The sequence below is a fragment of the Lipotes vexillifer genome, unplaced genomic scaffold (assembly GCF_000442215.2).
Source record: "Lipotes vexillifer unplaced genomic scaffold, Lipotes_vexillifer_v1.1 scaffold211, whole genome shotgun sequence".
In the NCBI taxonomy this organism is placed as follows: Eukaryota; Metazoa; Chordata; class Mammalia; order Artiodactyla; family Lipotidae; genus Lipotes; species Lipotes vexillifer.
The window spans coordinates 1,437,510-1,459,043 of NW_006774591.1; the positions used below are offsets into that span (position 1 = coordinate 1,437,510).

Sequence of the window (21,534 nt, forward strand, 5' to 3'; positions counted from 1 at the left end):
GCATTCCCTGAATCTCTGAGATAGATATTCTTTTTATTCCTATTGCACAGAGAAATAAACTGAGGTTCAGAGAGGTTAAGTAACTCACGTTCTCTAACTAAATCCTGTGCGTTATCCGTGGAGCCATTAATTACCTCCAACAAATAAGACTTGACCAGACGATTGTTTTCACACTATGTTCATCTAATCCCTGGGGTACCCCAGAGGCCGCCCAACCTGGCTGTGAGCAAAGCACCATGGCTTTACTCTTTAAGCATGGGTTTCTTATAAGATTTCACCTGGCGGGGGAGGATTCGTGTGTGTAGGAAAGTGAAAACCATTGGTTTGCAGCAGGGGTCAGCAAACTTTTTTACGTAAAGGCTCAGATCATAAATATTTCAGGCTTTTGGGGCCCTATGTTCTCTGTTACGACTACTGAGCTCGCCCATTGCGGCACAAGAGCACAGGCGATATGTACATGAATGGGTGTGGTATGTTCCAATTTGACTTTGTTAACGGATAAGGAAATTTGAAAGCCATATAATTTTCATATCTCATGAAATATTCGTCTTCTTTTGATTTTTTTCTCAACCATTGAAATATGTGAAAACCAATCTTAACTCACAGGCAGTACAAGAACAGAGGGAAGGCTAGTTTGGACTGGAGGCCTCAGTTTGCCAAGACCTGGACTAGATGGTCCCTAAGGGAACTCTCAGTTCTCTTGTTCAGGAGCCACAGTAAGCATATGAGATGCCCACTTTCTGAAACCCTGAGAATGCCGTCAGCTACAGGTGTCTTCTGGTCTCCTTCTCTGGTCTGTCTGCCCATGGCAGGGTGCATGATCTAGTTTGGACCCAGGCTGTGGGCCCACTGGGAGACACCAGGCTAGAGGTCCCACCTGATAGATCTTGGAGATTTATCTCCGTAGAATATAGTCTGGATCTTCCAACTATTTGTCACTGCCTCAGCCCTCAGACTCGGAATTTCCAGGATCCCCAGTGGGCTGGTCACGGAATCTGACTTTTAAGTTAAAACCTTGAGAAAATTAAATGCAGCTTCTCCCGAGAAAAGAGCCTGAGCACCTTCACGTCAGGGAAACAGAATGAATACTTTGAAAAATATCACAGCCTCTTCCTCGTCACCTGCCTTACCACCCACAAATGATTCGGTGCTGCAGAGACTACAAAGCGCTAGGTAGGGAAATATAGAATTCCGTGAGGAATTCTAATCAGGTCATGTTTCATTCCTCCCAGCCTACTTTATGAAGAGGAAGTGTCCTTTAAGGAGTCAATAGGACTAAGATACTATTCCAGAAAAGGGCCCACGGTAAGAGGCTGCCTGACAAGAAGGCTCGGGTCTTCAGGCATCCCCCAGGCTCTCTGGGATGCCCAGCCCACCTCAGCTGTGTTATTCATCTGGAACCAAAGGCAACAACAAAACACTTGATTGCTATGAGCTCTGAATACTTATGGGGACAATGGTAATTTAAGCTAGTCCTCTGAAAGCCCCAAAATAGTTGGGACAAAAGCTATGGTTCTCAATCTTTGAGAGCCTAGAACCTGACTGGAACAGCCTCCTTCCCTCCCCTGCACGATGGAAATAGCAGCACTGGCTCTACCTCCCATCCCCACTCCACGTCCAGTCTCCCAGCGTGGCTTATAGAGAACAGGGCTCAGGCTACTACTAGATGGAGGCTACAAGACAGCACAGGGCAACTCCTAACTGGCAGAACTCAAAACGATTAAAGCTACTGAACAGTAGAAATGAATGCCTAAAAGCATCAGACAAAGGCTGTGGCCATACTTTAGGGATGTAGTAGGTATCTGCACCTGGTGGCGGGTGAGACAAGTAGCACACTAGGCACTTCCAACTGTAAGAGCCGTGGTCCATCTGCGCATCAGCCACCAACATGGCAGCTACTCCCACTGACACCTGGAAGCTGGAATCCAGCCCATAATAAGTAATGCACCTGATGGGCTGTCTGCCCAGAGGGGCACCATTTTGAAATTCACAGAAAGGCACTGTGTAGGCTTGCAAGCCCGGAGAACCACCCAGGGCTCGGAAGGTTGCTTCTGAGCAAGGATTCCGTATCAACTAACAGCCTCCGAAGCCCAGTCTTAACATACAAAGGTTAAAGTCACGTGTGTCTTGGAACAGCCTCCTGAGGGTGGCAGGCCCAAAGACAGTGCCCAAGGTGAGCACAGCGTCCAGTGGGGGCCCCTCCTTGGCCCCTTTCTCTGAATCTGCAGGTCGCTCCACAGCTATAAGGAGCAGGACGTCAGAGCCACTCTTTTTTTTTTTTAAAAAACTCTCGCTTGAAACTGTCTGGGTGTTTCCTCTTACAACTGGCCTTCAGATATCCAGGGGATCTTAGGCACTCTGGGAGGATCTCAGGAAACCCCAAACTGCCATGATGTGTTTAGAACATTCTAGAGAATAAATCCAAGCCCAGAAACCTTCCAGACTCCTTAAGGATCTCTGAACCTCTCCTCGCCCGGTCAGGGGCTTCCAATGATGCCTGCTAGCTGGTGCCTCTGCCAAGTCTTTGAGTCACCACCAGAGCTTTTTAAAAAAAACTGTTCCAAGCTCTACAGCACCATTGCTCAGGTAATAATAAAAACAATAGCAATGATAACCAAGATGAAAGCAATAGCTACCTGTATTGACTCCTAGGCAATTTGTATAGACTTTCTTTTTCTAAGCCTCTTCCAAAAATTCTCCAAAGTAGGTATTATTGTCACTGATTTTAACATGTGAGAAAACTGAAAATTAGAAAATCCAGTATTTGAACTCAGGTCTGTCTGGCTCTCAAGCCCTTGCTCTGAGGCTCATGCTGCCACGACTAAAGTCTTCATTGCCATAGAACCTTCCGGAATAATGTTTCTAGCTCTCTATTTTTTCCTCTTCAAAATCACCCGAGCTTTCCGCTCTGTGAAGGAGCAATGTTTCTGGAGAGCAGATGTTACAGTTATTAGTAATGTGGGGCCTGTCACGCCGTAGTGTCCTAGGATGTCCCAGTGCCAAGAGCCCTCTGAGGCCACCAGGATCAGCTCGAGGCCCAGAGCATTAGGAACAGAGAAGACCCTGAACACGGCCCTCCTTTCTCCTCCAAGCCCTCCCCAGTCTTCTTTTTGTTCATTCCATCTCATCTGCCCCAACTTTCAGTATTTGAGCTTTTCTAGGACCAGGACTTTGTTTTGTTGACACAGTTTTTATGGACTATTTTACTTCTTAATACTCAAGAAATGATAAGTCATCGTAGAAATAAAAACAGAGTTTTCACACAAAGGCAGACCTCGTGAACCACTAGATCCGGAACAAACATCTGAAGTCACTAAGGAGGGGCTGCTTTGTTCTGTTTTCATCTAACTGAAAAGCGGAAAGAACAGTCGTTGTTGTTGTTGACGACCACACGCGTAGGCAGACGTTCACGTCAGCATGGTCTGTTCACATTTGGGGCTGTCCAGTGTGTGCTCAGTCTATGGAATTATAACCTCACGAAAAGAGATTACCATTTTTCTGCTGAGACCGCCTCAACTGCAATGGGCATGAATGGTGCTGCTATAATAATTAAATCCCCAATCTTTCATAATCCTCCACTTTCCCTAGAGTAATGTTCAGCATTAGCTATGGATGGAAACGCAAACAAGTCCATGTAGATTCAATAATAAAGCTTAATAGGTCAGGGAAGGGGTGGAATGAAATGAATGCTTAACACCTCCAGAGAGAGCGCATTAGTTTGCCTTCCCAGTGACTTCCTTGATTTGTGTTTGCCGGGACTTGAATCTATGCGTCAGAGTGTCCTTTATTAACAACCAGATCCATACCGGGCTTCTTGCACGGGAGATGTTTAATGTCAATCACCGTACAGATTGGCTGCCTATTTCCAGAACTGTACATTGGAGGGTCTTTCGTTTCCATATTAAGATCTTACAGAGTTGATTGGAGACTCAAGTAAGTGCTGAGTTCCGGTCTCCACGCTCTGGTTCTAACTGAAGGAGGGTAGCCTGAAGACCCTGAGCCCATTTGTGGGTCCAGCTTTGAGACCCTGACACGTTTCCCGAGTCACCACGGCTTACCTTCAGGTTGCTTGGCAAACTGAAATGAGAGGAACAAAATCTCACTAAGAGTTGGCTTGTGATTACTTGCTAACAGTATTAATGCTGTACATTATTTCTGACTGTGGTGATGTTTCTAAACCAATAAATTATACCCTGCATTATTTTGCGTTTTCATAAAGCGTTTCACATGCATTAATTCATGTTATGCTCACCACCACCACCGTGTGAAAAAGTTTAATTATTGTCCCATTTAACGGATGGGGGACACAGATGAGGCGCAGAGACAGCAAATGACTTACCCAAGGTATCAGAGTTTATGACTCGCCCACAGTTGAACCCAAACATCTTGATCCCAGGTCAATATGTTTTGCTTTATTTTGTGGGAGTTTTGTTGTTGCTGTTGATTTTATTTCATATTCTGTCCTTTGTAAGTTACATCCTCTAGGAATACATTATATACTCTCAAGTTCTGGCTGGAGATGCTCTGGGTTCCATGTTTGCCACCATGATTTCCGAGCTGTGGGACCATGAACAAGTTCCCTAACCTCCCTAGGCCTCAGTGTTTCCATCTGGAAAATGGGACTAATCATTATTATTACTATGGGAACTTCCTTCGTAAGGTCCAAATCACAAATTACATGCTGCTGGTCAAATACTTAGCACCTTCCCTGACACAGAAATGGACCCTCTAAAGGGTAAGAATCATTTATCATTTATTTTGCTGAACACTTAGGTGTAAATTAACACTGTACTCACACACACACATGCACACGTACACACACAGAAAGTGAAGCCCAGCATAGGTTGTTTTTAAATGTTTGAGTTCTAAGCTTGTGAGAATGATGCTGTCTTCATGTAGCACAATGTGCTGTAAAGAATTATTTGTTCAGAGTTATAAGCCTGCAACTGCAAAAGCAATGCCAAGATACATTTTGTCTCCTCTAAGATCTTCCAAACATCCATTAGTCTCCTGAAGGACAGTCATAAATCCTGCAAACTTCGTTTATCTGAAACCAACTCTAACAACTGTCCTTCCCACCAATCATCCTTTATATCCGTCTTCGGGTTTCAGACCTCAGTGAACACATCCTGGTCTTACGTGGCTGAGCGTGAAAGTGGAGGAGCTGGGCTTTCTTTGGAGAGTTTCTGGAACCCACTCTGACCTGAATCTCTTTGGACATAACCTCTGACATAACACGCTCCCTTATTTATCGAATTAGAAGCTGCCTTTCGCTTTCCAGCTTTTCCCTTCTGGAAATAACACGTAGGTGGGAATCAGGAGGTGGGAGTTTCAGGACGGGCTCTAGCACTAAGTAGCTGTGTGACCTTGAGCAAAGCACTTGGCCTCTTGGAAGCTTTCTTTGCTTGTCTGCAAAGTGAGGCTGGTGGACTGTGTCGTTTCTGGGAAGACGCTGTGGAGAAGGCAGAGGTAGATAAGGTACCGCGCCTGTGCACGTGGGAACTGGGGGCTGGGGGCGGCGCTCGGGGGACAGCCGGAGCTGGCATCAGCCGGAGCTGGGGTGGGGAGAGGGAAGAGGGATTCTTCCTCAAAAGCTTTTGTGGCGGAGGTGGGATCCTGACTGAGCCGTGGAGGAAAAAACAGGACTTCCAGAGTTGAAGAAGGGACTTCTAGCCTGGGCGCTGAGCCTGACACGGAGTCCGGAAGCAAGAAAGAGCAAAGCGTGCTCAGAAACTAGTAATCAGTCCAGAGAGGCTGGGGATGAGGTCTAAACCTGCGTTTAAGAAATAAAAAATATTAACACCAGTTGGTCTTTGAAAGGAGTGTAAGTGGAATTTTAAGGTAATAAGTCACTCTTCCTGCTGTAGCTTAGACTTGGAGCTGGAGAGCGGGTGGCACTGGAATTAATATCCCCATAGAAACAGAAGGCTCTGTGTGCTCGATAAACAATTTTGAAAGTGCTATAGTTCATCACCCAAATTCAGACCACTCGTATTTTTCAGGCACCTTGCCTTAGGAGAGAAAGATTTCTTATCCGCATCATGGGCTTACGTCTCTGGGATCAGATTTTACGGGAAGAGATGGGTCATATATCGAAAGGTTAATGACTAGCCATTTCTCGCCCAGCTATTTTGCGGCCACCGAGCTGCCACTGTGCAGAGGGCACGGAAAGGCAGTGGAGATTCACCGGGCCTTTTGCCTCTGCCATCCGGAGAGCCCCCGCAGACTTTGACGACAGCCTCTAGAGCTAGGGGCTGCCGTCATATGCCCCTATTCTTTCATGGGAGACTTGGAGCATCTTTTCCTGTAGAGATCCACTGGCACGTTCCACCTCCACAGTGATTGATCTGTACATTTATTACACTTTCAGTAGTAAAAATATATAGACTCCAGTCATCTCTGGAGATGCTGAAATAGTGCTTTCCCCCCCCCCCCCCCCCTTGATTTAGGGGAAGGTAGAGAGGCAGGATGTGTGCAGAGTCTGACGGAAATATAAGAGCTCAAATATCTAATTAGCTGAAAGAATCTCCGTTCCCTCTGCACCTTTGACAGAATTGCAGCTGTCAGATTGGAGCTCCAGTATTTTATCCTCGTCGCAAGATGTGTCTGAGGATGATTTTAGAAAAGACGCTTTTTAACGTCAGTGCCACTCGGCTTTTTTTGTAGGATGCTTGAAGACGACCTTAAGCTGAGCAGCGATGAAGATGACCTTGAACCCGTGAAGACCTTGACCACTCAGTGCACTGCCACTGAGCTCTACCAGGTAGGAACAGTTTAGGGCTCGGTTTGGGACCCACGGGGAGGGAGCTAGAGGACCTGGAATGGTTTTGCCGTCCGGAAGCCTACGCGCTTCGTCTGTGAACTCCGGAGAGAGGGAGAGAAGCAAGGGCAGGCACAGTCCTCTGGAACAGGTCGAATCAGCTCACACTTTCACGTCTTTCCCTCTCCTGGACTGAGTGTGGTCTCGAGTGCGGTGTAACTTTCCCGTAGTGACTCCACCACGAGGCCTAGCGGCCACACTCATTCATTCATTCCTTAGGGTATAAACGTGACTGCTCCGTTCACCTTTCCCAGGGGTGCCACTTCAGGACACAGCTGGCCGTCAGTGCCCAGCAGCTTGCGGCTCACATGAACCTTCAGGCAAAAGGCATTTGGCCAAACTTGCTGCCGCCCTGTTTTCTTCCATTCTGCATCACAAGTATTTACAGTACTTACCACCAAATTAGATGGCAAGAATGTGTGTTTTCAGCATTTCCAATGAGCCTGCACCTCTTGATTTGAAAAAGCCAGGTATCATGTATGAATCGTGAGAATGGCAGTGTAGTGTGTGATATCAGTGATGCTGATGTGTTTTCTCTGGGACAGAAAACTGTCTCGCGTGTGGGGTCCTCCTGGGTGTGCTGAGAGCCTCAAATAAGGAACACAGAAGGATAGCCTTTTTTTTAATTTTTTTTTTTATTGCGGTACGCGGGCCTCTCACTGTCGTGGCCTCTCCCGTTGCGGAGCACAGGCTCCAGACGCGCAGGCTCGGCGGCCACGGCTCACGGGCCCAGCCGCTCGGCGGCACGTGGGATCTTCCCAGACCGGGGCACGAACCCGCGTCCCCCGCATCGGCAGGCGGACTCTCAACCACTGCGCCACCAGGGAAGCCCAGGATAGCCTTTTTTTAAAGCCAATACCTGACCATGTTCTTTCTGCCGTGAAATCTAAGTTATAAAACTGAAACCAGGGTGTTTCAAGGAATGCTCATGCACTAGTGTTTCAAGATAGTTAACAGATAGAGAATTCCATCTACTCCATTTTCGTCTACAGTTGTTGACCGCACGAGAACTCCTACCATATTCCGCGTAATTTTAAAATTGAGTACTTTTTCTGCTTTATTCTGCTTGCATTTTGGATAATATGTAGAAATTGCATCTTTGCAACTTTGGTGCTTTATCAAGAACAAACACAGTCGTCTCCCAGGGGGCTTGTGGTACGTTTACTGAATGCAAGCAATCCCTTTCCCACCTGGCTCATGGACTCCAGAGCAAATGTAAAATGCACACCTAAATTCCCGTGTCTGCCATTCCTGTACACTAGCCACATTTCAAGTGCTTATTAGACACATTTGACAAAGATTTTAAAAGCTTTCATCACTGCAGAAATTCTAACATACAGTGCTGCCGTAGGGCGTTCGGCAGGCCCAACTAAGAGCCTAAGGGAGCCTTAGCCTTCTTAAGGTCTTTTTTTCTATGAAGGAAATAGAGCATTTTGCTTTAGGATTTATTCTTACTGAATAGAAAAAAAAAAAAAAAAAAGAGAGAGAGAATATTATAATGGTAAATAACCCCTCCCCCCGAGTCCTAGGTCATTGATTTTGACAGATGCAAGATGACATTTTAATGAAAATGCTTCAAGCAAGTCATCAACAGTAAGTGAAGGTAGAGTTTGCATGTTGACGTCTTCTCTGTGTGATTACACAAGTGCAGTCTCCTTTTCTGGCTTCTCGAGTTGTTATTTTCTGCATTTACCTGAAGAAGTGGCATCAGGTCAGTTGGCCTGAATCATCTGGGGGTTTAGGATGTATGCGGTGACCGTGTCAATGCCGAGGCCCTCAGGTAATCCCGGTTGGTGAGTGGGAAGCTCTCTGTGGCCCGCGGCCCTTAGCCTGCCACGCCTTCCCCACAGAGCTTCTCATTTGAAGGGGAGGTTGAACTGGGATATCTGAGGTAAGGCAAAATGACAGCTTCCTTCCCCCTAGCTGGGTCCAGTTAGCAAGAAGCGGGAGCAAGGTTATAAACGTTCGCAAATGAGCCCTCGAGTTCCAGGACTAGTTACAAAGCCCGAAGGCTAAAGGCCAGGAGAGAATGCTTTTGCTGTAGCACAAGCCACAGTGACAGCAAGTTTTGGTGAGTTCTGGCTTTCTGAAGCCCAGTATTCTTTTTCAAATGTGTGTGGATTGACACCATTTTCCTTTTTTTGTCGTGGTGGTAAAATCCACCTAACATAAAATTCACCCTTTTAAAGTCTACAATTCAGTGGCATTTAGTCCATTCACAAGGTTGTGGATCCAACACCAGTTCCAGAATATTTTCATCACCCCAAAAGGAAATCATACATTAAGCAGTTACTCCCCAGCCCTGGACAACCACTCATCTACTTTCTGTCTCTATGGATTTGCCTATTTCGTTTGAATGAAATCGTACAATATTGTAACCTTTGGTGTCTGGCTTCTTTCACTTAGCATCACGTTTTCTAGGTGTAGCCTGGATCAGTACTCCATTCCCTTTTTATGGCTAAATACTGTTCGGTCATATGGATATATGCTGCCTTTTGTTCATCCATTCATCAGTTGATGGACATTTGGGTCCACCTTTTGGCTTTGCAAATAGAGTTCCTATGAGCCTTTGTGTATACAGTATATGTCTTTGTTGAACACCTGTTTTCAGTTCTTTTGAATTGAATCTTTTAATTTTTTCCAGTTCTTTTGATTCTTCCCCCTAGAAGTGGGATTGTTGGGTCCTATGGTAATTTATGTTTAACTTATTGAGGAACCACCAAAACCGTTTTCTTTTCAGGTGAGATAACATGGTGCCGCATAGGTCATATGGTACTATTCTCTCATCTTGTAGTTGGCACCATCACATCTCCGGCCACATCTCTTCGTGGCAGGATGATTGGAGGGAAAAGCATCCGAACAAATGCATTGGTACGATAAATGATGTGTCCAAGGGACCAGACCACACCACTGGTTTGAGCCGTCATTATACTTAGAAACGTTCTCAGAACCTGGTAGCTACATTCAGGCACATGTGGTTCAATAAAAAAGCCATTAGCTTTCTGGAGACATCCTCAGATCATCTCATGCATAATCGTTGCACCCAAATTGCCCAGATTTGGTGAGTACACACCAATGTTTTCCCCAGAGCTCTTAAGACCTAATGCTATGGTTCACAACATAAAGAGAATGCATTGCAAATGCACGTATGAAAGTGAAACACGGGGTCGAGATGTGTCAGTTTCTAATTTGACATTTCAGTCCCAAGTCTCTGGTAGTCAGAACACTCTCCCCTCTCCCTGCCCCACCACGAGCACCCCCGACGGCAGTATTGGCCATGCTGAGCGGGTCATGTGCACAGACACCAATAGAACAATTAGGATGTGTTTAAATGCTAAGTATTATTCCTGCAAACGGGAAAATACAGCAGGAAGCCTGAAGGGGAGAAGCGTAATATACAAATTAAAGATGCCAAATGGTCGGCCATAGAGACTCGGGGATGTAAAATATATGTTTAACAAGATATTTTACTCTCTGGTGATTCTTTAAAGTCAGAGATGCACAATCACATATGCCCATAGTTTCAGTGGAAAAGCCATGGTGATTGTACCCTGAAACTGTTTGTTAAAAGTTTGCGTGCTCTCTCCTCGTGGCCCGTTGCATTTTGCTCCCTCGGTTGGGACTGTTTGGGGAGCAGCTGTGTCCGTGTGGCTTTGGACATCAGCAGTGCGGCGCCATGGAAGAGAGTGGGCGAGCGAGCATAGGTGGGTTTGAATCCTGGCTCTGCCACTTGCTGGTTGACCTCGGGCTAAAGACCCAAGTATCTGTAAAACGGAGGTAACAGAGGGAGCAACAGCACCTACTTCACTGGGTCATAGTGAGGGTTCAGCGACTAAGTGAGTGAATACAGGCCAAATCGTTCGACACTACAGTTGGCACATAGTAAGTACTCACTACTTTACATCATCACCGTCATCAGGATCATCGTCATCGTTACTACTACTGGTAACAATCTGAAAAGCCTCATATTTGAGAGACTAGATCCATTACTTTCCCTTTTCTTGTAAGGAATGGGCTGTTAAAGAGAGCTGCTGAATTAACTACCTGGTAAACAGCCAGTATGTGGCAAACTTGAATGAAAAGATTCTGTCTTGTCCTAACATGTATTAGCTGTGTGCACCTAGCCGTGAGGAACTGTAAGTGTGGTCGTTGAGTGCATATGGCTTTTGCAAACGTATGGTCACCAGAGGGGATGGGGAGGGATAAATTAGGAGTTTGGGATTAGCAGATACACACGACTGTGTATAAAATAGATAAACAACAAGGACCTACTGTATAACACAGGGAACTCTACTCAATACCTTGTAGTAACCTATCATGGAAAAGAATCTAGAAAACAATGTATGTAAGTATAATTGAATCACTCTGCTGCACACCTGAAACTAATACAAACTGTAAATTACCTACACCTCAGATTTTAAAAACGGTTTAAAAAGAGCATGGTTTTTGGACTAGAAAAGCCTGGGCTTCAATCCCAGCTCTGTCACGTAATAGCTGCATGACATCGGGCAAGTCACCTAACATCTCAAAGTCTCAGATCTCTCACCAGTACACTAGAATAAAGTGCTGTCGCCTAACGCATTGGAGTGTTGTGAGGACGAGATGAACACTGTGTATAAGAAAATGCTTTGAAAGCCACAAACGCTACGCAGATCGGAGGTTGTTCTTCCTTATGGCCCTTTTAAACATTAACTGGAAGGCCCCTCTTTGGGGTCCATTGGTAAATAGATCTTGCCCTTCATTTGGGCCTTGGTGCCCAGAGGGATCCGCTAGGAACTGGGTTGAATGTCCTAACTGCACCCAAAAGACATCCATTGGGTATGAATGACGTTTCCTCCCCTCTGAGCTCTGACAAGTTTTAACCTAGACATCCCAGCAAGAAAGGCCAGGTTGCCAATGACACTGCAGCAAGTCTTCCAGGAAAATTATGTGTCTCTGAAAAAGAGTTTTTCTTCAAAGGACTGACATGGGTGGAGAGCTGAGTCATACCTTCGGATCGCAGTTCTTATTTCTCTTTCTGAGTTCTCACTGTGCCCTGGAGAAAGGCTATAACGGTCTGCTGTGACACTCTGCTCTCACCTTGGTTTTGTCTCAGGAACTTCCCCTGAATGGAAAATAAATAATTACTTAAAGTTGACATCGGACATTGGAATGTTCCAGAACAGTGTTTGAATTGGATGCAGTGTTTTGAACTTAGTCTGCATGAACATACGAGTTGCAGTATGTTCTGTTTTGTTTTTGAAGTCAGCTATCAACAACAGGGTCGGATGTACAGCAAAGTGATTCAGTTACACACACACACACACACACACACACACACACACACACATATTCTTTTTTGTAAATGAACCATATTTCAATAAAAATTTAAAGCAATAACATGGTTGGGGTATGGGGGGGGGGGCTCCATGATGTCCGTTAGCCAGCTGACTGCATTTTCCTTCTCAGCTGCCTCTCTTGGCATCATAAACATGAAACCCAACGCTGGCCTTCTCCATACAACAGTTATTGAATTGCCATTTTCAAGCCAGTCATGCACGGCAGGCAGCGATGCTGTGATGAGTCCCCTGGGGTTTGGCCGTGTTACCCTTGTCACAGCACGATCCAGTAGTACGGGCTTCCTGCATGTGCATCGGTGTGGGGTTCTCTGCGCACCCTCGCCCCTCATACCACTGAACCTGCAGTTTTCCTTTTGGTCCATTTTTCTTCTTATGTTTCTCGGGATTAAAAGAACTCCTGAAAATGAGGGGTTAAACCTGGAATCAATTTTCATTTACAGCTGAGAAGCAGTTATTGATGCTGTGTTTGCAGTTCAGTGAAAGATCTAAAGATATAGACCTGGTGCTTCTCTTTCAATATGAGTAGCCTAATCAGTCACAAATGTTTTTTTAACAACGAAATTGTATCGACAGGTTTCTTAAAATTGCCATCTTTGAAGTTTTAACCTATCCACAATTTGACCTTTGCCAAAGGCTTCTAGAATGTGTGGTGGCCCAACTCCAGAGCCCCCCTCCAGTACATATTCATAGAGCCAGGGAAACATCTTGATGTTTCCTTGCATGTTATCCTGATGTTTGATTTCCGCAGCTTGAAGCATGTAGTGTCTGTTATACTCTGGCAGCAGGACGGTCTGTGATGCCTGGGTTTTGAAGCTGGGTTAGATCCGGACACGGCTCTCCCATGCCGTGGATCAATCATCTCGGACTGGCATTAGCAGCATCAGACTTTAGCACTGTAAAGGCCATAAAAGAAATAGGTATTGTTAGAAACGACCTTTAGGGAATTCTAACATTAATACCATCTTATGATTAATGTGAATGAAACTGAAACCTTAGGTGACTTCATTTAGCCCAGTTAGAAATTCCGAAAACGGGCACTATGACTGGAAATGTTCAAGTAGTGACCAGGCTCAGCTAAAGGACTCTATAGATAAAGCTTGGAGTGGTGTGTGGGTGCTTTAAAAACAGAGCTGAACGCTTTCAATTTGCTTTGAGCACAAAGACATTCTAATGAGTTGTGTCTGGACACATTATCGTAAGTAGCTCCGATGTACCCAATTTTATTTAACCCAATCTTCTTTCTTTTTCTGCCAAGGGATTGCCCTTAGAAATGTGGTACTTAATGCAAAGCATGTTACTGGGGACGTGTGGACTTTTCTTTTTTTTTTTTTTCTTTTTTGGACTTTTCAACTAGACGCTAGTAGCAGAGCTGCACCTCAAGCCTGGGAACATTCACAGAAAAATATTGTCTTCGAGCTTTTAACCCAGGTTCTTGACTTGGGTTTTATACTTGATTCATTTTTGTTTATTTGTTTTTGTTCTTATTGTGGGACCAGCTCACTGGCTAGGTTGTTATCTGATAATTGCATATGAAATGAATTACGTGGTAGCAGAAAATCTGAACATTCTGGCAGCTTTGGGATGCGTTCCTTGTACCTGGGGTGCATACTGAACTTTCCAAACCTAGTGGCTAAGTGAAATTCAAGCCCACTTTTTTGTTTAAAGTTTGCTAATGAAAAGGGGGGCAATACATTTTACTGCTGCTCTCAGCTGGCCCCTGATGCGCTATAGTGAATTCATTCGTTGTGACAACAGATACTCTTCCCTGCTATAATGCTTCCTATTTTTTAGCCACAGTTCTCTCATCGCGCTGAACAAGTTGTTACCTCCCCAAGGTCCCTCTACATTTCCATTTACTTTGTTATCAGCAGAAAGGCTGGGGAAGGCCTCTTCCGTAATGGTATCAATAGAGCACCCACAGCAAGAGAGGTCAGCCCATCAGGGCTGTAGAAACAGCAGGTGGATTAGGATGAAACCGGGTGCAAAATAACTCTGATAGAGTCTTTTAATGTAAACAGTTTATCTGTCATTGCCTTTCATTGAAATGCCCCACAAAATGTGGTGGCGTTTGGGCTGTGAAGGCTGCAGAAGGTAGCAGAAGAAAATCCGTACGGATATTTTAATTTATTCATTAGAGACAGGAAAGTAAATAGGATAACATATAAGGTTAATAGAATAACATTGGCCTTCAGAGTCCCAAGATTGTGTTTTCCATTCGGCTGTATTAGCATAGAGACTAGATTAATAAGAAATTGCTTAGGGCTTGTATGATGTGATTTTTTAATACGCTCCAGGCAAGTCTGTGAATGTTTAGAAACCTGCTTGCTGAATTTTTTTCATTGTAATTAGGTCTTCTTTTAGCGCCAAATATTTTGACTCGTAATCTCCGTAGATTGCCTTTTTATTGTAATCTTCATAAAATGCTTTGAGCACACAGATGCAGAGGAGCACAGCGTTGGCACACGTGTCATGTCCCTCGCTGCTGATGACCGGATACTGACTAACATCCACCACCACTTAGGAAGTGTCCATCTATGAGCATTTCCATCGCAAACCCAATGGCTGTTTTGCTTAGCGTAACACTTTCTCACCATGGCCTTAAATCACACATTGGCGAGGATGTGCTGCTTGCCCCAAGGTCCAAGTGGAAACAAAAATGTGTACAATTTGTTCTTTCAGAAACGATAACTCTCCAGTAGGACAGGGATGACCACAGCCTTTTGTCTACAGAGAGCACACGGCACATATCCGGCGCTGTGCAGAGGGTGGTAGGGGGAGTAGCAACCACCTCTGGGAAGCTGGGAATCATTAAGTCAGTTGGAATCAAAGTGCTGGAAAGAACAGGTATCACCGTGTTACCCTTGTCACTGCCTCTGGGCTGCAGGAAATGGCTGGACAGCATCGTTCCTCTCGCCACTCTCATCCCCACTCTGTCTTTGGTCCAAGCTTGCTCTTTTCCTTAAGCCCCTTCATTGCCCCAGTTTGGGTCCCAAATCCATAGCTGCAGCCTGGAGGTTCTGTCTTAGTCATCAGCTAACAACCCCCGGGCAGTGCACCACGTGTACCTAAGTTTATTGGAGGTGTCCACGTTTTGAGTTCAATCAGGGTTCTAGCATCTGTTAGAGCAAACTGAAAATGTAAGATTTTGAAATTTAGACGCTGGCTTGGAAAAATGTTCAGGGGCTTTGGTTTAGGGCCTAGGAATGCTTTATTCTGTTCCCCAAGTATCTGCCATCTGCTGGAAAATCTATCAGGTAGGCTGCAAACACCCAAGGATCTTGTCATGAATGGAAAGCAGAATCTGTCTTCTTCTTAAGCAGATGTGTTTACTAATTTCTATTGATTTAGCAAGAGCAAAGAGCAGAAGCATTGTAAGCACACAGAACACGTATCCAAGTTTGAGATTAGCTAGCAATCCTAGGTTAAAGATTCAAAATTCAAGTGGGTGGGCAGATAAAAGCAGCAGACCTTTCCAAAATATACGGCATGGCATAACGCACGTATCATGAGTCTTTGGAACATTAGATATAAACATTTATAAACTTGCTAATAGATCTTATTTCTTGCTAATGGAGGTTGACTCCACAATGGAGGTTCCATATTTATCCCTGAATCGTGTATGTATATATATATTGTGTGTGTGTGTGTGTGTGTGTGTGTGTGTGTATGTGCTGAAATACTTGTGTGTGTATTAAAACATAGACTACCAGACCTGAAAATGACCACAGAGAGTCTTTACTCCAGCTGCCTAATTTTGCCAACAAGGGCACCGAGGCGCAGAGAAGTCAGTTGTATTGTGAAATAACAGAGGAGAATATACACATTGGTCTCTGGCCCTGGTTCCCAGCACAGAGCTCCTAAATCCCTCGTAATTTCCTCGGTAATAAAAGCAGTAGGCGCATCTTTTGTTCTAGTATTTGGTCTTTGACCCTGGTTCCTGACCCAGGGTCCTAAATCCCCTGGAAGTTCCTGGGCGATAGGAGTGTCTTTTGTTCTAATGAGGTGACTCTTGGTGGGCTCCTGGATGCGGGCCGGCTGGTCACCAGAAAGACCAAGCCATGAGTGGAAGCTTGGCATTCCCAAGCCCACCCTCCCATTCTTTATGGAGAATGTATGGGGTTCGTGGAGCTTCCAGGGGGGCTATTGGAACCTCTGGTGTATAAGCCGATTGATCAGAAGCATAGGTGACAACTTGGGCTTGAGACTGGCATCTGAAGTGGGCGGAGGCAATCCTGTGGGGCTGAGCCCTTAACCAGTGGGATGTGATGCTCTCTCCAGGTAGACAGTGTCAGAGTTGAGTTAAATGGCAGGACACCTCGCTGGCGTTGCAGAAATTTGCTTGGTGTGGGAAGACCCCACACACATCTGGTGTCAGAGTGTTGTGAGTGTAGTCATAGTGTGAGAATAAAGGAGAAACGAGGGTGGAAGGATTACTGGGTTTTCTCATACAGATTGACGATAAAAATGGATGTAGCATCCTTGGCCAGAGTATAATATGCTCTAAAGGGACGGAAAGCCTGAACACACTAGTATATGCTAGTACTGAAGGTACGTCATCAGTATTCACTCCCATGTAGGTTTCGGGTACCTACTATGCACTAAGAATACTCTTCCCATTTTCCTGGTCACACATAGTAGAGAGAGAGCCTCTATTAGGTCTTTATCATCTCCCAGCAAAGGACACGTGTCATTTTGTGAGGGGTGCCTCCCTCGTACCAGAGGCAGGAGGGCTCGGATTGGCTGGGGGAAAGAAAATTGAATTTTCAAATGCACAAGCCCCAGGGGAACAGAATAAGTGAGTGCCACTTACCTTGGCCCTTCTAATGGGCAGAATAAATAAGCCAATGCTGAGCTGCTCTGCCTCGTGTCTCCATATTTACTCCACTTAGAGAATGATTAGTGTCGACAGATGAGTCTTAGGAGTGAAACGTGATTCTTCACCAAAGACAGTTCATGTTCATTAAGTTACCATATATCAAAACCTTAGTTATAAGCAAAATCACCAGTTGACAAATGCATCTTGCTAAAGGGTTTTGTATCCAGCAAAAGAGTCAGCCTAGAGGGAGCAAGCCTTAATGGAATGCAGGCACTTGTGAGTCCTGTTATCACATCATCTCGGGGCCAGACACTCAGAAAACTCCTACACGTGCAGGGACGAGTAGGACCCGCTGTGAGGCCTGTATTCAACTGGCCTTGGTAGGGTCTTGAGCGGCAGGTTGGGTGAAGTTGATCAGGGCTTCGATGAGCCTGGGGAAAGCTATGGGGGATTCATGATCAAAGGGAGCATAAAATGCGGTAACACTAGAGAGACCAGCGGCCCGAAGGAGAGGCAGTGGCTGTGGTCCCAGTGAGAATTAGTAAGTCTCCAGCAAGACCATAGCTGCAGGAAGGGTGAGGAGGGGGCACAGCCTTCTGCCGCAAAGCACGATGGAAATGTACCGTCTGGACCGCTCCGTACTCCCTCCTCGTTGGGGCGTGAATTCGAGCCTCGTGGGCAGTTGCAGGATGGATCCAGATGCACACGGTCCTGGAGCCCAGCTTTTCCTCCAGAGGCCTCTTCTCTTCTCTTCACAGAGCTGGAGACCCGCCGGCGCTCTCTCATCCCCGGAGCAGTGCTCAGGCCTCTCAGACTCTACAATCAGCCCCAGTTCTTTTACCCAGCCCACGTTTATTAAGTGACTGTCAGGTGCCGGACACCTGGAACGAATCTCCTGCAGTCTCTGCCTGTCAAAATTTGTAATCCTGCCCCCATGGTGTCTAGCACACGCCTACATCACGTATGCATCGAAAGCAATGAATTAAATTAGAATCGGAGAAGCCCAATACCCTAAAGCTAGGGAAGGTGTTTTTGCTCCTTTCAGGTTCCAGATTCAAATACAGGATGTTTCCGTGTTCCCTCCTGGGCACTCATCCACCAGAGGGTTAAACATAGTGGGAAGTGTCTTCCTAGAGATTGTCAGAAATTCAGGCAGGCATCCAGGTGTTGCAGAATGCTGAGTGACACTTTCTCCTGTTAAGCTGCAATCCTGGGTGTGCGTGCGTGCTGCCAGCTGATACCTCAGCCCGTAGGATATAATATAAGCCTCTTGATGTTTTACTCATTCCAGTGAAATCTATTTAAATGCTGTAATTAAGCAATTCATTTTTATATTTGTGCAAGTGCTCTCAGGATATGTCTCTTTAATTGATTTAACCAATTCTGTAGGTATTGATTTTCGACCATCTGAATACCCTGATGATGAGTTCATTTGTTAATAGAGGAGTTTCTCTTCTGAGCTTAGCGATCAATGCAGTTTACCAGTACCTGCCACTAAATGAAGGTATGGCTTGTGTCTCGCAGAGTTGCCCCATGAACAATTAAAGGTAAAACATAGAAATACAAAACCAGTGCAATCGATTGCTCTTCTGTCTTCTTTCCGTAATGCGTAGTAATTTGAAACTATCTGAATGATTGACTTTTCACTTTTTATCAAGAAATGTATTGTACAGATGCAGTTTGGGTGTGTCTGCTAGTAGAATGCCAGCAAAAAACATATAAACAGGAAATGTAAAAGGCATGCAAAACAGTGGTAACAGAATCGCATTTTATGCTTGACCGGCAGTGTGATTATTGATCACGGAGGAAAGCAGTCCCTGACTACGTAGCCTTGTAAAATGAGTCCATGGCTCCAATCTCTCTAGGCCTCCTAAGTGCTCACTTTGATGGTCTCAACAGACAGGAAACATACTGCGCTGAGTTTGTTTTCTGTCAGTCTCAGGGGGGTGTAACGTCATAAGTCTGGATAGAAATGTTCGGGGCATGCTTCTTAAAAGCCCCAAAATATTCTCCAAATGTTTTTATGAATATAGTAGACTTGTCTATTGGACTAAAGTAACAGTTCATGATATGTAATCACTGGGGCAGAATGACCTTACCGGAGAATTTTGTAAAAGTTCAGTCAGTATATAGAAGGTGACTAGCAAGTTTCCGCTTTATCTGTAGCATTTTCTCCCTAAAGAAATACGATGTTCTGTCTGCCCTGGAGGATGGGGCTCAATAGAGAGCCACCTTCCTCCCTTCCTTCCTTCCTCCCCTCTTTCTATGTTTTCACGATAACTACATTTGACGCTTCATGTAATTCACTGTGGCCCTTGAGTCACTTCAGCTTTCCTGCAGCAAAAGGATTCTCCATGTAACAGGAAGACAAGGTCCTCCTTCTTTTTAGGAAGCTATAGATTTAATGAGTGAGCACCTCTAAGCATGTCCTTAGCCACATCATCCCTCCTGAGGAAAGAAGTTTGCGGCTTAGCAGGATACCAAGAAGAATGCAGTAATGCTGGTAATGGGACAAGGATTGGCTCATAAACACCCCTTGGAACGAGATGAGTGTCTTCTCCCTGGGAATATAATTTCTCAAGCTGCCCTATCATGGAGGAGGTTCACTGAGGGTAGCATCCTCAGGGCTTCCCAACCTCAGGGTCAAATGTTAATGAGAAAGCAAAGAGCCCTGCGGATGGAATGGGTGTGAGAGGAGGGATGGCTGATGAAAAAGTCTCTGCGGAAAGAAGGGTGCTTCCTAGGCTTCCTTTTGCAGGAGGAGAGAGTGTGAGGGGCAGCAGCGTGCGCACTTGCGCCTCCTAGGTCTCGGGTGTCCTGACCGCTCTACCACCAACACCAATCCCAAGAAGGTTCGGGGCAGAGGCCCGCGTGAGGGTAGAGGGCCCTCTCTCCTGCCGGGCTAGGCCTGGCGGGATCTAAACACGTCAGAGTCTTCATCGAGTAGGACTTTACAGACAGAAGCATTCTGTTCACCCCACAACTGCTTCTGATACGGAGAGAGGAACTGAATGGCTTCTTTCAAATCTATGCAGTTATCCTCGTGGGAATAACTGCATAGACTGGAAACTACAACCTGCTCACCGGCCAGAAAGCCCATCAACTCTCTGGCTATAAAAATGTATGCACCATAAGTTCTGGTTACCAGAGGGGAAAAGGGGTGGGGGAGGGATAAATTAGTAGGAGTTTGGGATTAACAGGTACACACTACTATACATAAAACAGGTAACCAACAGGGACCTACTGTATAGCACAGGAAACTATAGTCAATATCCCATAATGAACTATAATGGAAAATTTTGAAAATAATATGTATCTGAACCACTTTGCTGTACACCTCAAACTAACACAACATTCTAAATCAACTGTAGTCCAGTAAAAATCAAAATGTATGCACTGACGCCTATGCGGAATGCGGTGGCATCCAAGATGCACTCTTTTGCCTAGCATGCCGTGGTTTCTAGAGCACTGTCATCGATGTTGGCTCCTCACAACCACCCTTGATGCAGACAGGGCAGGAACGATGGTCTTCATGTTTAAAATGAGGAAACTGAGGCTCACAGGCGTTGGCCGCATCGCTAACGTCATGATGATAGGAAATGGCGAAGCTGGTAGCAGAACCCAGGTCTGTGGATTTCTAGCACAGCCCTCTTTCCACCTATAGCCCATTGCATCTTGTTGCACCAGAGTGGAGTATGTTTTTTAACATCTTAACTTATTTTATCATCCTATCTTTTTAAATATTTATTTATTTATTTATTTTTGGCTGCGTTGCGTCTTCGTTGCAGCGCGTGGGCTTCTCATCGCGGTGGCTTCTCTTGTTGCGGAGCACGGGCTCTAGGCGTGTGGGCTTCAGTCGTTGTGGCTCGCTGGCTCTAGAGCGCAGGCTCGGTAGTTGTGGCGCACGGGCTTAGCTGCTCCGCGGCATGTGGGATCTTCCCGGAGCAGGGCTCGAACCCGTGTCCCCTGCATTGGCGGCTGGATTCTTAACCACTGCGCCACCAGGGAAGTCCCTTTATCCTCCTACCTTATGTTGGAGCTTCCTTGATGGCAAGATAAGTATCATGTTAGGGAAACGTGGCACGAAATGAGTAGAATATAGGTTTTAAAAAGCATATAGACATTACAAATTAAAGCAGCATAAGTGTTAACTATCTAGCCTCCATTTTCCAATCAGTTTAAATTACTTTAATGTATGTTTTAAAACTCAAAATTAGCTGTAATCCCAATATGTAACCCTCTTAATGCTTGGTGAATCACACTGTATCATTTCATTTTGATTTCCCTCCTTTTGCAGAGGGTATATCACAGTCTTGAACATGTATCTGGAACTTGTATAAAAGGAAAAGAGGAGTTTTCTCCTTGTATGTTTTCTAGACTAGTTCTTTTACCTTAAAGCCATATATCTTTTGCGTGCAAATAATTCACTTAGCTTTTCTTCAGAGTCTCTTAATAATTCCTTATAGCGTGCTTAAAACAAAGTCAGGGCTTCCCTGGTGGCGCGGTGGTTGCGAGTCCGCCTGCCGATGCAGGGGACGCGGGTTCGTGCCCCGGTCCGG

General features: G+C 45.4%; 1 protein-coding gene across 1 annotated transcript in view; it reads left to right on the top strand.

Moving 5' to 3' along the window:
* LOC103082552 (AF4/FMR2 family member 2-like) overlaps positions 1–21,534 on the top strand; it is a 416,027-nt gene that overhangs the window by 390,716 nt on the left and 3,777 nt on the right. Inside the window, exon 7 of the mRNA XM_007449388.1 lies at positions 6,667–6,763. Within this exon, the coding sequence (XP_007449450.1) occupies positions 6,667–6,763 (97 nt within the window). The remainder of the gene's footprint in view (positions 1–6,666; positions 6,764–21,534) is intronic.